Raw genomic sequence first — 14578 nt, 5'->3', positions numbered from 1 at the left:
TTACACAAACTATTGGAAATAAAACAGTCTGCTACTGAATAATGAACAAATCAAGAAATCAAGAAAGGAAACTTTAAAAATCCTAAAATGAAGTGAAAATGAAAACACAACACAACAAAACCTTTGGAACACATTCATTGCAGTCCTAAGAGGGACATTTACAGGTCTGAGTACTTACATCAAAAAAGAAGAAAAGAAACCAAACAAATAAGTGGCTCAATGATACAAGTCAAGGATTTAGAAAAAGAAAAATCAAATCAAACTCAGTATTAGTAGATGGGAAGAAACAATAAAGACCGGGACAGAAATGATTGGAACAGAAATAAAGAGCAAGAAGAATCAATGAGTATAAGATATGGCTATTTAAGAATATAAGGTCAACAGACCTTTGGCATAATTAACCAAAGACAGAAAGAAATTACCCAAATTAACAGAATCAGATGTTTGTTAGGAAACATTACACAGAGGAGATCAGGAATATTATAAACTAATACTTTAAAATCCTGTACTGCATTAATTATTTAGAAAACAAAACAAATGGACAAATTTCTACATTCATCCAAAACATAAATGTTAAACCAGTAAGAAATGGACAACTTCAACAGTCACATAGACTCTAGGGGGGAAAGCCACTCCTGCCATTTCTTAAACCAATATAGTTCCTTATTATACTCCAAAGACTTATCCTTATACTTATAGATATGTGTAGATCAAACAAACTTATTTTTCAGTGCTAGAGACCATTATAGAGACACACAACTTAAGAAAATGCAGAAAATAAGTGCCTATGATGTGCTCAACTCCACCTGAAATATCTCCAACATAACCACTGCATCAACGGATCAGGGAAAATCTTGGAACAAGGATCAGAAAGATTGCAAAGGACCAGAATATCTGTTGAAAATAGTGTCATCCAGACATAACAGGGAAAACACATTCATAAAAAAATCTCAACACTGTGGTTGCCTAAACAAGACTCACATAATGGTAACACCAGTCAACATGCCAATGTGGTGGATGGAGAAGCTTCTTAAAACCCCACTCTGAGATCAAGAGCTGCAGGTAGTCAATGGCTGCTGAGAGAGAGAAACCATTCTTCTCAAGGAGTCCCCAGGTAGGCTGTATAATCTCACGTGGTCATCCTTAAGTATATGTTCATAGGAGCAATACTTAATGTACTTAGCAGGATGAGTATGCTCTCTCTCTCTCTCTCTCTCTCTCTCACACACACACACACACACAATTTATTTATATGTGTAACAATAATCATTCCAAAAGAAGAGGCAATGGATTTGAGAGAGAGTTGGGGGAGACATGGGAGGCATTGGAGAGGGATAAAGGGGCATAAATGACATAAACACATTTTTCATGAAGCTCTCAAAAAAGTTAAAATTAAGAATTATGTATATAAAAACTTAAAACATGTAAAACCAATAAAAACAATTCATTTCATGGACAACTGATGTGACTTGAAGAAACAATTTGCAAAAGAAGCATAAACCTCTAAAAATATATGAAAAATAAACTTGATATTTTTAGACATAGAAAAATGCATCCCCCAAACTACAGATATCCTTCTCATCACAGGCAGAGTAGGTGCTGTAAAGAAAGCAAATACAATGCTGGTGAGGTTGTGAGGAAAATACACTCATTGTGGGAGTCTATGTAAACATAGACTAGCAGAATAACAATTCACATGAGGCAAGAAGGAAATCCAGTTTAACATGACGGAGTAGCGCAGACTGCTAGAGTCCGACACTGGGCCGTTTATTTTAGGCATATTTAAACATAGAAAAATTTTGGAAAGAAGTTTCCTGATAAAATTAACTCAATCCCATGTGCATGCCACAAAGCTTAAAACATGGTTACAGAGAGACTCTTTACAAAGTACAGATGACCTCTTCCATAAAGATGGTTTCTAGTGACTGAGAAACAGTGCTCAACACTAGGATGGATAACTGAGATAAACATGAGTCTGTGGGAGTCAGGAGTGGACTAGTCCTACAGATAGGACAGAGTCATCTAAGCTGCTGTAAAGTATGCATGGCATCTTCCATAAGGATGGTTCTGTTGACTGAGAAACAGTGCTCAAGATAAAGGTCTAGAAAGGAAGAGTCTGGGATAAACATGGTAGACTGGAAGATTCAGGTGTGTCCTGGCCCTACAGACAACACAGATCACCAGAATGTTAACTACATCCATTGGCAGGTTTTTGGGTGGAAAACATGATCTCTGTTAGGGAGACAACCCTGTGTGTTTAACATCCCTGGTTTCCCTAACGCTTTATCTGTGAGGACACAGAATGTGCTCTCCTCACTGAACACACTGTGGTCTCATGAGACTACAACTTCGTACAGCCACTTCCCAAGTCAGTATAGAAGCGCCTCAGAAAATGTAAGGTCGAAGAACCATATGATCATCTATCAGGAATATATAAAAGGATCTGTATCCATACTCCAAAACACGTGTTCACATGCATGCTTGTCATGCATGTGATTCACAAATAAAATGAGTCCATTAGCTGATGAATGAATAATCAAAACTGGATCAGAGAATGTTACAGGCATGGGGATTGTCACCTTTCACAATAACTGACTCAGACACACATACCGTCAAATGTTATGGTAAAACAAAAAAGACAGTGAAGTAGGTGTTGTTCCATTTGGGAAGAGGAAGGGTCTGATGGAGGACAGATGGAGAGAATAGTGTAGGTAACGAAGGAGATAATTAAGAACGTGATACACGTGTGTGGACATATTGTAAAGAAGCCTACTGTTTTGTACAATTTGCTTACATTCTATATGTGCCAATTAAAATCTATTTTCATAGAATAGTCAGTAAGGCATCAAAGTAGTGACAGCCATACAAGAAGAGGACAGAGGAAGGAGGACACGAGAGAGCGGGGGTGACGATGGGACTAGGAATATGGCTAAAATGCATGCTATTAGTGTATGAAAATGTCATACGCCTATTATTTTGTTCAATGAATATATACTAAAAAAATAAATTTGGTGGCCCAGTTTAGCTGTAAAGTGGTTGAAATATCCCTTTAGCAATAGTGGGTCCTAGGATTATCACTAGCGTCAGTGGTGGGGGTGCTGAGGATTGCACACATGCCTGGCTAGTGTTCCATCACAGAGCTACACCCTGAGGTCCCGAGGTCCGAAACAACTTCTTTCAATATCTGGGTGTGCATTTCCTCTAGGCTTTGCTGTCTGTATTTCTGTATCAGTTAACCCTGGATACTGAACAGTTTTACTCACCTGGTAACGGGCCTCTTTGCATAGAGTCTCTGTCTCACTGCCATACTGCTGGTATTTATGGCACATACGTATCTCTACATGTCCTGGTACAGGCTTCCCATAGGTGTATCTGTCACAAGATAATTTCAGAGACGGGGCTGGGATGAATGAGAAACATGGCAAAATGACTCAGAACTATTCTAACAGACTTCCTCAAGCTTTTTCCTTCTTTCTATCAATTTTCTCTTGAGCATGTTTACTTTAGAGACAGGCAAATATTCTTCTCAGGCACCTTTGCAAATTCCTTCTAGTGTGATTCGACTTACTGTGGTTCCAGACTTAAAGAGCAGTTTCACACAGGGCCCTCATTTTTCAGGTACAGAAAGGCAAACAGAACAGTGAGATGTTTGAAAGTTAAACTTGGGCTCAGTGGCTGCAACCGGAGCCAAACTGGGAGTCCTTGTTCCCCTGTTCTTTCTGTCAACCCATAATAGGTCAGCAGAGTTCCCTGTTTAGCGCCTGTGTTCTCTTCCCATGGGCCAGGGGATCTTTTTAGGTACCTTCCTGTCTCCAAAGGTAGGGGCTCTCCACAGACACATAAACTGATCCTATCATTGGTGTCATCAGAATTAATATTAGTAACATATGCAACGAATGGCCAAGAAGTAATGGATGCAGAGCAGGCAGGGACTCGAAGAAGAAATTAACACCATGGGGGAAACACGCTAGGAGGGAAGTACACAGCCTTAGCATTTCTACAGAGTCTACAGTGAGACATTATCCTGGCTATTTTGTGTCCAAGTACTTCCTAAGGATAGAAGGTTCAATACAGGTAACTCACATTCCACACACAGTCACATTTATTTTTTTATCTTTCATGAAAATGGCCTTTGGGACCTTTACTTGAACTTCAAATCTGGGAAGCACTGTTGGGAGAGAGAGGAGAAATTCAGGTGGGAAATGACTTTTCTAGTTGTCTTAATGATCAGTTTCTGCTGAGAAACGCTGACTTCATACCATTAAGGTACCCACCTCCCCGCATAAAGCTAGAATGCTGAATGGTCATAGATTATATCAGGTTTTGCAAATCACAGAGATATCTACTTAAATAAGATATCTACTTAAATCAAATAATTTGCTTCTGAAAATCCCAGAACTTTCAGGAAGTCTCATGTTGCTAGATAGATAGCCTAGATGGAGTCAGATGAAGCTGAGCCTTATCCATCAGAACAATGTGTTCAAAAGAATTCTTCCTATGATAACCAGAAACATGACATCTACTTTCCCTTTTCAATATTCTAAGCCATACCGAATTCTTCCACAGTGAAGGAGTGCTCTTTCTTCGCCCCCGATTGTTTTAGTACCACTATCTTGTAGGAGCCTAGAATGGGCTCAGATGACAGGCTGAAGGACAGTTGCTTAAGCCCAGTCTCTGTGTTAATATCCTGCCACTGCATAATCCGATTTTCTTTTGGATCCTAGGAAACAGGTTGTAAATTTTCTAACTAAATAAAGTATTAGTTACAACAACACATCTAAGACCACGGTGTTCGAGATGGAAGCATTTGGAAACTTGCCAGTAATAATATTCTTTTTGGGTAGGGAGGAATAAAGGTCAAGTGGACACAATGAACCAATTATCTAGAATGGCGAAAGGCTGCTGACCCACAGTACTGTTATAACATTCCAGCGTCCACTTCCTTTCAGCCGATTGATTTCTCTCTGAATGTGCAACAGTTTCTTACCTCAATGTAAGCCAGAGGAAACTGAAACAAAAGGGAAAAGTATGTTAGTTTAGAACACCAAGTCCCAACCTATGGGTTATGATCCCTTTGGCAAACTTCTATCTCCAAAAATATTTCCATTATGATTCATAACAGTGCCACCAGGTACTACACCGGTTGCTGCAGGAGAGGAGGTGTCAATGTTTTCATCCAGGTGAGAACCCTAGGATCTGTAACACCAACCTGCCAGGCAAGATGTGCACATTGGTGTATTAGTGGCATAACTTTTATGGTGGAAACCAGCTGATCTCTGATTGGATCTGAATCTTGTTTTGTAAGACGGAACCCATACCAGGTACTGAAAAGCCAGTCGATAACCCATGACTTAGGAAGACTTGGGCCCAAGTGGAGAGACGACACTTTTGTTTAGCTAAATTGTCACAGTGCCAAGTTGCCTTCTTAATAATTTATGCTTGTACTCATGGAGCAATACCATGAGCAGCTTGAATGAGAGAAGCTTCTCTTTGCTGTGTGACCTGTCTTCAGGACACTAGGCTCTCTCCATGTTCCTCTGATCTGCCTTATTTCCTTACCTTCTGAAGTAAGTGGTACTTGGGACAGAAACCTTCTTTTCTTTTCTCTTCTTTTCAAATGCCATGTCTTTGTGCATCACCCACTTCCACCTTTAAATACCTAAGACGAGGGTGCAAGCTGTTCTTTTGGAAACAACGACTGTGTTGTGAGTTTTGTAAGATCAGGATGAGCCAAGAAAAGAAAGAGGCACTGTTGACTTAGCAGACTTTAAACACATCAGTTGAGCCAGGAAGGTTGCACATCTGGCAGAGATAGGTGGATCTCTGTGAGTTCAAGGCCAGCCTGGTCTACATAGAGAGTTCCAGGCCAGCCAAAATTACACAAGAAAGTCAATTGACACTGCAAAGTAAGCAAAGTTGTGAAGAAAGAAAAATTTTCACAAAAGCTCTAGATATGACTTTTTTAAAATACCATTCTGGATGACCTACATGACCATCAAAGAAAACAAAGCCATAAAAACTGTGAGTGAAGGAATAAAATTGTTTCTATCAGATTGAAGGACTAAAGCTTAGACCGGCCTCTGGTAGGTAGTCAGGAAGAGGAGCCACAGACAGATAATAAAAACAGTGAGATCCTGGCTCCCTCCTCATACTCGTCACCTATGCCAAAGGCCTAAAGGCCCTCCATAGGGCTCTACCTCTAATACCAAGGGCGCCTCTGTGATGAACCACCCCAACATGTTCAAGGGCAAGACCAGGATGAGTTCACCCTACAGTTGTATCCGTTTCTCTGTCTTTATTCAAACTGATCAACCCTAAAGTAGGGAAGGGAGATCTTCAAAGACACCAGCCCTCAGGGAGAGACAGGACTTCCCAATGCCCTCTGCAGAGGGCCTTCCCACCCACATGCCTGCTGTGTGTGTGTTTCCTCACATCTAATAAAAGCCTCTGTTCACTGACCGATTTGACCTACTGTGCTCAAGATTTTTCTGGTATTGTAATTCCTTAACTGGCAGAGAAAATGAACCATACATAGTAGTAGCAAGATCACTTTATAACTGGCACACAAAACCTATTGGAATCCAAGCTAAGTCATTTTGACTAATGATTTCAGCAAGATTAACATAATAAATAGTAATGGGGTACATAGAAAAAAAACTTAATTGCATTGATAATGAAGGCAACAAATTATTAATTTTATAAACACCATTCATTAATGAAAACTATGATTTGTGGAATAAGTTAATTAAATTCAGTAGGCCTAAGAAGAATATTGCCAACCATTAGGACATACATAAAAGCAAATCTGAAATAATGGGTAGATATATGTATACTAGACAGAAAAATTTGTTATTAAATGATTTACACTCTTTCCAAATCAACATATACATGTTATTAACATTTTAATCACAGCTCCAAGTCTTACCATAGAACTGCAACCTGATAATAAAATTTATAGAGTAGTTGATAAAATTCTAAAGAAAGGATTAATTCAAAGGAAAATGAAAGTACTGTAACCCTTATGAAACCAGGAGGTAAAAGATGGGAGGGAGAGGCAGTTGATAAATGCTAGCTGCTCAGAGGGACCTGGGTTCCATCTACAGAATCTACATAAAAGGAGGGACAAGTGCTTGTTGTAGTCTTAGATGGGGAATCAGAGTCAGCCAACTCTCACAGGGTCATTAGCTAGGACACATAGCCTGATCATCGAGTCCCAGGCCAGTCAGAGACCCTGACTCAAAACCACAGTGTTCAGCACCCAAGAAATGAAATCTAAGATTGTCTTCTGGGTAGCACATGCATGTGTACACACACACACACACACACACACACACACACACACACACACACACTAAGCATGAATAACACAGAGACACACAAAGTACTAGAAAGTGAGTCAACAGCCTACACTGGAAATTCTACAGTGCCTTAAGCCTACAGCAATAGGTAAAGGGATTGAGAGATTGTCTAGCAGAACCATATACATGCATATAATGAATGATGGAACTAGAAAAAAATCATCCTGAGTGAGGCAATCCAGACCCAGAAAGACAAACATGGTATGTATTCACTTATAAGTGAGTAGTAGTTGCTAAGTAAAAGATTATCATACTATAGTCCACAAACTCAGAGAGGCTAAGTAATAAGGAGGGATCTACAGGGGATGCATGGATCTCCCTTGGAAGGGGAAATAGAACAGGTTTTGCAGGTGGAATGGGGACCAGTGGGGATGGAAAACCTAATTCAATGGAAACTTCCTGGAACCTATGAGGGTGATCATACTGAGAACTCCTAGTAATGGAGGCTATGGAGCCTGAACTGTCCATCTTCTGTAATGAGGCAAGGCTCCCCATGCTTGGGCTGGGACACCAACCCAGTCACAAAGCCTTCAACCCACAACCTGTCCCACCTGAAAGATGTGCTGGGGCAACTGTGGCTCAGAGCTTGTAGGAGTGGCCAACAAATGGCTCCTCTAACTTGAGGCCCGAGCTACTGCCTGGATGGCCAGTAACTGGAAGCTGGATGGCTCAGAGACCCAGGGTAGAACTAAACATGACCAACCCTCCCTCACCAAAAGTAAATGAAATAATTCCCAATGATATTCTGCTATACTCACAAGTCTGGTGCCTAGTTCAATTGTCCTCTGGCAGCTGATGGGAGCAGATGCAGAGATCCATAGCCAAACATTAGGCAGAGCTTAGGGAATCCCACAAAAGAGGGAAGGAAGGATTGTAGGAGCCAGAGAGGTCAAGGACACCAGGAGAACATGGGCCACAGAATCAACTAAGCAGGGCTCATAGAGACTGAAGGAGAAATCACAGAGCCTGCATGTGTCTGTGCTAAGTCCTCTGTATGCATGCTGTGGTTGTTTAGCTTAGGAGTTTTGTGGGACTCCTAACAGTGGGAATGGGGGTGTCTTCAACTCTTTTGCCTGCTTTTGGGACCCTTTTTTCTCATACGGGTCTCATTGCATTTTATTATGCCATGCATGGTTGATATCATTGGGATACCTACTCCTTTCTGAAGGGACATGAATCTAGGTGAGGGAGGGAGACTGGGAGGAGTGAAGGAATGAGAAGTCATGGTCAGGATGTATTGTATGAGAGGAGAGTAAATAAAAAGAAAAAATATCCTTGATAGAATTATACAACAGATTATTGTGATAAGATAGAATCTATAGACTCTCCAACAAATAGTGTCTATTGTACTTTGTTATCTGTAAAGAACAAATTAAATAAAACCAGATCACTATTTTATTTTTTGTTTTAATTTTTGTTTTGTTTTTGTTTTTTTGATACAGGGTTTCTCTCTGTAGCCTTGGTTCTCCTGGATCTCACTCTATAGACAGGCTGGCCTCAAACTTATAGAGATCCACCTGCCTCTGCCTCCTGAGTACTGGGATTAATATTATCACAGTGTTTTCTGATAATATTTACTCCTTCCCCTAACTCATCACAGTCTACCTCCCTTCCCCATCCACCTGACTTAGTGTTCTCTCTCTCTCTCTCTCTCTCTCTCTCTCTCTCTCTCTCTCTCTCTAACTCCAATTTCTGCTGCCTATATATTCTTGGATATATTCTTGGAGTATAATCAACTTACCTGCATCTCTACTCTTAAAGAAAACTGACCTTCTCCCAGTAGCTATCAGCTAGCAATAGTGCCTCAACTAAGGTTTGGTCTGGCTTGATCTTGCATGTACTTGTGCATGCTAACATAACTCTAAGTTCATGTGTCTGGGTGCCATGCTGCGTCTAGAGGACTGTTTCCTTGTATTCATTCACTACCTCTGGTTCTTTTCATCTCTCCTTCCTCTCTGACACAGTAATCTCTGTTCCTTGGGAGGAGAGGATGTTATTTAGATGTCTAATTTGGCCATTCACATTCCACAGTCAAGCTGGATGCTGACTGGAGCCATCATCCCTACTGGCTAACTGTCATAGAGCTGGAAAGTGCCATGTATACCACTGGGGGGTGGCTCATCAATCTCATCCAGCTGTGAACTCTATAAACTTGAGAACCTCTGACAAGCCACTCTGACTGGATTTAAGTCCCACTATGCAAGATGAAACCCATATTTAGCATAATTGCAGGGCCAAGAACCTATGGATAGACATATCATAGGCCTTAGAGGAGTACCCATTATTATGCTGCTAAAAGACATAGTATTAGACCAACTGCTACTGATTGATCTTTATACTTACAGACTATAGCATATCTCAGTCCTTGTCAGAGAAGCTTCTATTTATAGTAGAGGGTGATTAACATTGACACCCACAACTTGCTGAAGTGTAGAGGACAAGAGACTGTGAAATGCTGTTTTATGCTTAAGAAAGTCCATTTAGGGAAGGACTTAAATGTTAAATACAGAGTTATATGTGAGAAATACCCCTGTTGGACTAGAAATAAATTTCTTAAGGTTGACATGAAGTAACAGAAACTATATAAGAAATGATTGAAAAGCATGATTAAACCAAAAAGTTCTGTACAGTAAGTCTCCATGAAGTATAAAGAAGATACAGAGGCACTTAATCAGTAATGGGCTGCGAAATATAAGGAAGACTTAGAATGTCCAATGGTAACTGAGCAAGGGGTATAAGTAGGCAAATGAGTGGAATAGAAAACAAGGTAAACTCATACCTTAGCAAGGGGCTAGAAAAGAGACTATTTCAGTAACATGTCTTCATGAACCCACCAATACCCACGTGTAAGAGACTCACCAACTCGTTCAGGGGGTGTAGATTTGTATCCATAGAGACAACCCGAAATTTGACTGGAGAAAGAAAAAATTTCCTAGTGAGTCCAGAGACCCAGACCTTCTCTGTGCCATGTTGATGATGGCTTCTTAATTCCATTGCCCATGATGGCTTCATACCTGACTGCCCTGGTTTGTACATGGGTTTGTCTGTCTGGACAAAAACAACACTTTCTTGATTCTTCACTATCACCGCATTCTTTTTGATGAATTCATGTTTTGGTCCTTTGATGTGGACAGAGAGGGACACCTGCTCATCAGAAGATGCGACTCTGGGGAGCTGAGGATAAGAGGAACACAAGACCCTTCATCATCTGACCCTTTGGAGTTCTTAGATTTTATTTTTACCTCCTCTCTTTCCATATCCCAGGAAGGAGGAGGGGGGAGACCAGTTTCTATTTACATATTATCTGGTGGAGGGTACATCAAAAAAAAGGTATGAAAAGAAAACAAACTTTCATATCAGTTAATGGAAACATCAAAGATGCAGCCACTTTTTGGGGTAAATATAATCTTGACTGAAAAATTAGATCTAACTCTGAAACTGAGGTAGAGTGAAAACTAATACATCAATGGTGGTAGGAACTGTGTCTTTTGTGTCTTGAGGATCAGTCTAGAAGAAGCCCAGCACTTGTTCAGGATATCAATCACATAAATAGGTGTGGTCCTGATTGAAAGCTTATAACTTAAGAGCAGGAAGTATTTCAAAGTGGCAAAACCCTGCTTTCTCTGGGTGGTAGGATTTTTGAGGGACTTCCGTGGGAAAGGGGCATATGTTCTTCCCATTTGGGGATGGAATAATTTATGCTATTTGTTTACTGGATAAATGTTCTAGGTTTCTATTCTTTTGAAGTAGTAGATGTGTTTCTAGATTAATCTGTTTTAGAAATATGTCAGTATGTATGCATATACACACACATATGTACATAAATGTAAAAAACACATTGGGACAGGTATCTAGTACTCACCGTGAAGGAGACACAGTGGAACAAGTCCTTGTCAACCACAAGCTCATTGAACAGACTTCTGTTTCCCCAGCTAAACTGCAAGGAGGCTTTAACAGTCACTGTCTCATTCAGATGGTATAGATGGAGGCAGATTTTCTCCAGGGTCTCAGTGCGGAGCTGGGAAGGGACTAGTGCCATGAACTTCCTGGAAAGGACAGGTATCCGTGACTGTGGTTTCATCACCATCCACTTTTCTACAGCTTGAGGTGGCAGGTTGACAGCATGATACAGCAGAGAGGTCAGACAATTACCAGTTTTTATAATAACTCAGCTTCAGTGATGATATCTGTCATGGCAGGTTTAAATGGCCTGTACTCCCTTTGCTTAAGCATTTAGCATTCTAGTTCTAGAAGGTTTAAAAAAATTTTAAAAATGAAAACATGGGAGGAATAGTTATCATTTTAATAAAAACTTACCAAGATTGTTCTTAATTGCCATTTTTAATTCTTGAAAAATAACTCAGTACTCTGTTTTTTATTTTCAGGTACTCTTAAACCTAAGATTTATAATGTGACTGTGCAATTCAGAGATGCACGATTCAAACATGTTACACTTGAGCAAGTGCCAAAGACTGTAGGAATCATTGTCTACTTTTTTCTGGCACTCGAGTTTTTCTACCCAAATTAGCCCAAAATCTATCCTGTCACTACTACATTACACAATGCAAAAAAGAAAAAGAAAAAAAGAAAAAAAATCAACAGGTTGCTTTTATTTTTACCACTTTAAATATATTTTTCTGATCAAAAAATGATGAGAAAAGTCACTCAATATAATTCTGATAATGTGATTATTTGGGCACCAAATAACGAGTTCTACTCATAGTTAAATACAAGGTCTTTGATCCTAACAAGAGTGTTGCTTTAGGACATAAACATCCATAGAGTTCTGGTGGGCCTGAAGTCTTACCTGTCCCAATGTGTAGGCTACACATTTCCAACCAAGAATACCAACAATGTAAATACTTATCTTCAAAGTGATTAAATGATTTCAACAGGTAAGAATGTCTCTGACCACTGGGATATTAGATATTACCAGTATAGTCATAAGAGAAATGCTATTCTAAATCATATTAAAGCTCAGTGTAGTAACACTGATTGCCTTAGAATTGGAAAAAAATGTTACATAGAATCATGGAACTCATACATACAATTATTATTTGTTAATTAAACAGCAAAAAAGGATATAGAGAGGCTTGTGAGAGAAGGGACTATGGAAGGAAATTGGTGGTTTTGGATTGGAAGAGGAACACTACGGAAGAGCCTTGGTAGTACTCACGGTTGTTCATTGAGTGAAGAAGCAGACGGCAGGAAGGCAAGAAGTGAAATAAGACATTGCAGAGCCTGTCTGCCCTTCCACATGGTGTAGGAAGAGAGGACAAGAGGATGAGGCCTATGGTGTCCTCTTCCCTAATACTGTTTCCAATACCGACACACAGCGGTTTATTTATGAGTGCTCTGTGTAATCAGGAAGCTTCACCCTATGTCCAAACATACAAGAAGAGTTTTGCAAGAGGGTTTTTTTTTTTTTTTTTTTTTTTTTGGGTTGGTGTCACTGTATTCAGTGGCAGCCTCAGCACAACTCAAATAAATTACAACAGTCTCAGGAAAGGTGCCAGAGTAGTTGTGGTTGGTATTGGTAGAAGGCCAAGGCCATAGAATCTGCTCAGTTTGAATCAGAGCAGACCTTCTTAGTCTGAATACTACTGACCAGTGAATCTTTGCAGCAGGTGACTGTGCTATGATTGTGTGACATTTGCTACCTCACTGCTTCTAGTCACCTGGAATCTAGCAGCACTGCTTGGGATGTGACACCTCAGTTTCTCTTTCCTCATTCGAGAGTCACTAGAGTAGTTCAGGTTAGAGTTTTTCAGTTCTCCTGTTTCTGGTCATTCAAGTGTCTGCCTTGATGGCTCTTATGTATAAAGAGGGGACTGTGGATACTGGGAAAGCTCGCAAACTCACCTACTACAAGTCACTGTGCCTAACGCTTCTTTGTTAGAAGTTTACAAACCTCATCTAGAGGTACAGTTGAGAAATCTTAACTCTATGATCTCCCAAAGAAGCCAAATATAATCTGTGCAACTAAGGTGATGGCTTTGAATGTTAAGGTGATAACATGCTAAAAGGGGATGTAGGGTGAGCATGTAAAAATTGAAAGAGAAATAAAACTTCAGATTGATATCTGAGCCCCAATTAATTATCAATACGAAGCCTTATCAAGTCCTGAACTGGTCCTTTTCCCCCAAATCCCACTGAAACAATAATTACACTCACGCTCTGCTCTTTATGTTTGGGCATGACAATGGATGGCTTTAAGTTCCTGTAAGATGATCCTGAAAACAATACATATAAAACTACTAACATGCTAATAGTACAGGGTGTCATCAGATGGCAGAGCATGTCTGTGACAGGCTCAGAACTCACAGATGACTTTTTGTTAGAGAACAGACATGCTACAATGAGTTACTTGAGCTTTTCAAGTTAGAGGAAAAAGTGGGGTTCAGATTTCTCTAAAAAGACATATGAAAAGTCCTGGAGACCAGAAAAGCATTGGCACATCTGAAGTGGAAGAATTTCACTAGAATAATAATGCTGCAATAAAGCTAAGCTTAGCTATAAGAGGGCCTATGGAAGGGACTTGGAGTATAAACTAAAATTATTTAAATAATGAAAAGATATAAGATCTTTTCTGTTTAGCATGATAGCTAGTGTGGTTGTTTGAGATGATTACTAAAAGCCTAGATATCCCACTTGATGCTGGTCTAGTTACCTAGATATCCTGTGATGGTGTTCCAAACTGAGAGACTAGGAGTTATGCAGACTCCCTGGTAGGCAGACAGATAGGGAGATGGGTTATGCCTAGATAATAAAGGTGGCAAACCCTCAAGACGACTGGCATTTTCTTTACTATGGTGGTTGAATAAGAATGGGCCCTAGGCTCATATATTGGAGTGCTTAGTCACAAGGAAGCAGAACTGTTTGAAAAGATTAGGAAGTGTGACCTTGTTGGGGAAAATGTGACACGGTGGTGGGTTTGGGTTTTTAAAAGCTCATGCTGCCAGAATATCTCTCTCTCTCTCTCTCTCTCTCTCTCTCTCTCTCTCTCTCTCTCTCTCTCTCTTTCTGCCTATGGATCAGGATGTAGTTCTCAGATACTTCTCTAACACCATGCTTCATGCATGTGGCCATGTTCCCTGCCATGATGAACTAAACCTCTGAAACTGTAAGAAAAAAAAAAAAAAAAAAAAAAAAACAAATTGTGGCACTAGAGATTGAGATATTGCTGTGATGAGCCTGGCATAATGTGAACATTGAGACTT

The 14578-nt window shown here is 40.0% G+C and overlaps 1 protein-coding gene across 1 annotated transcript in view; it reads right to left on the bottom strand.

The window, feature by feature from the left end:
* LOC127236168 (murinoglobulin-1) overlaps positions 1 to 12629 on the bottom strand; it is a 58676-nt gene extending 46047 nt beyond the window's left edge. The window contains exons 1-8 of the mRNA XM_051203684.1: positions 12535 to 12629; positions 11221 to 11404; positions 10373 to 10532; positions 10218 to 10270; positions 4988 to 5008; positions 4552 to 4720; positions 4084 to 4168; positions 3264 to 3372 (exon numbers count right to left, since the gene is read on the bottom strand). Coding sequence (XP_051059641.1) covers positions 3264 to 3372; positions 4084 to 4168; positions 4552 to 4720; positions 4988 to 5008; positions 10218 to 10270; positions 10373 to 10532; positions 11221 to 11404; positions 12535 to 12617 — 864 coding nt within the window. The 5' untranslated portion in view covers positions 12618 to 12629. The remainder of the gene's footprint in view (positions 1 to 3263; positions 3373 to 4083; positions 4169 to 4551; positions 4721 to 4987; positions 5009 to 10217; positions 10271 to 10372; positions 10533 to 11220; positions 11405 to 12534) is intronic.
* Between the last annotated feature and the right edge of the window lie 1949 nt (positions 12630 to 14578).

This window comes from Phodopus roborovskii, unplaced genomic scaffold (assembly GCF_943737965.1).
Source record: "Phodopus roborovskii unplaced genomic scaffold, PHOROB, whole genome shotgun sequence".
Lineage (NCBI taxonomy): Eukaryota > Metazoa > Chordata > Mammalia > Rodentia > Cricetidae > Phodopus > Phodopus roborovskii.
This window is presented reverse-complemented; position numbering and strand designations above follow the sequence as displayed.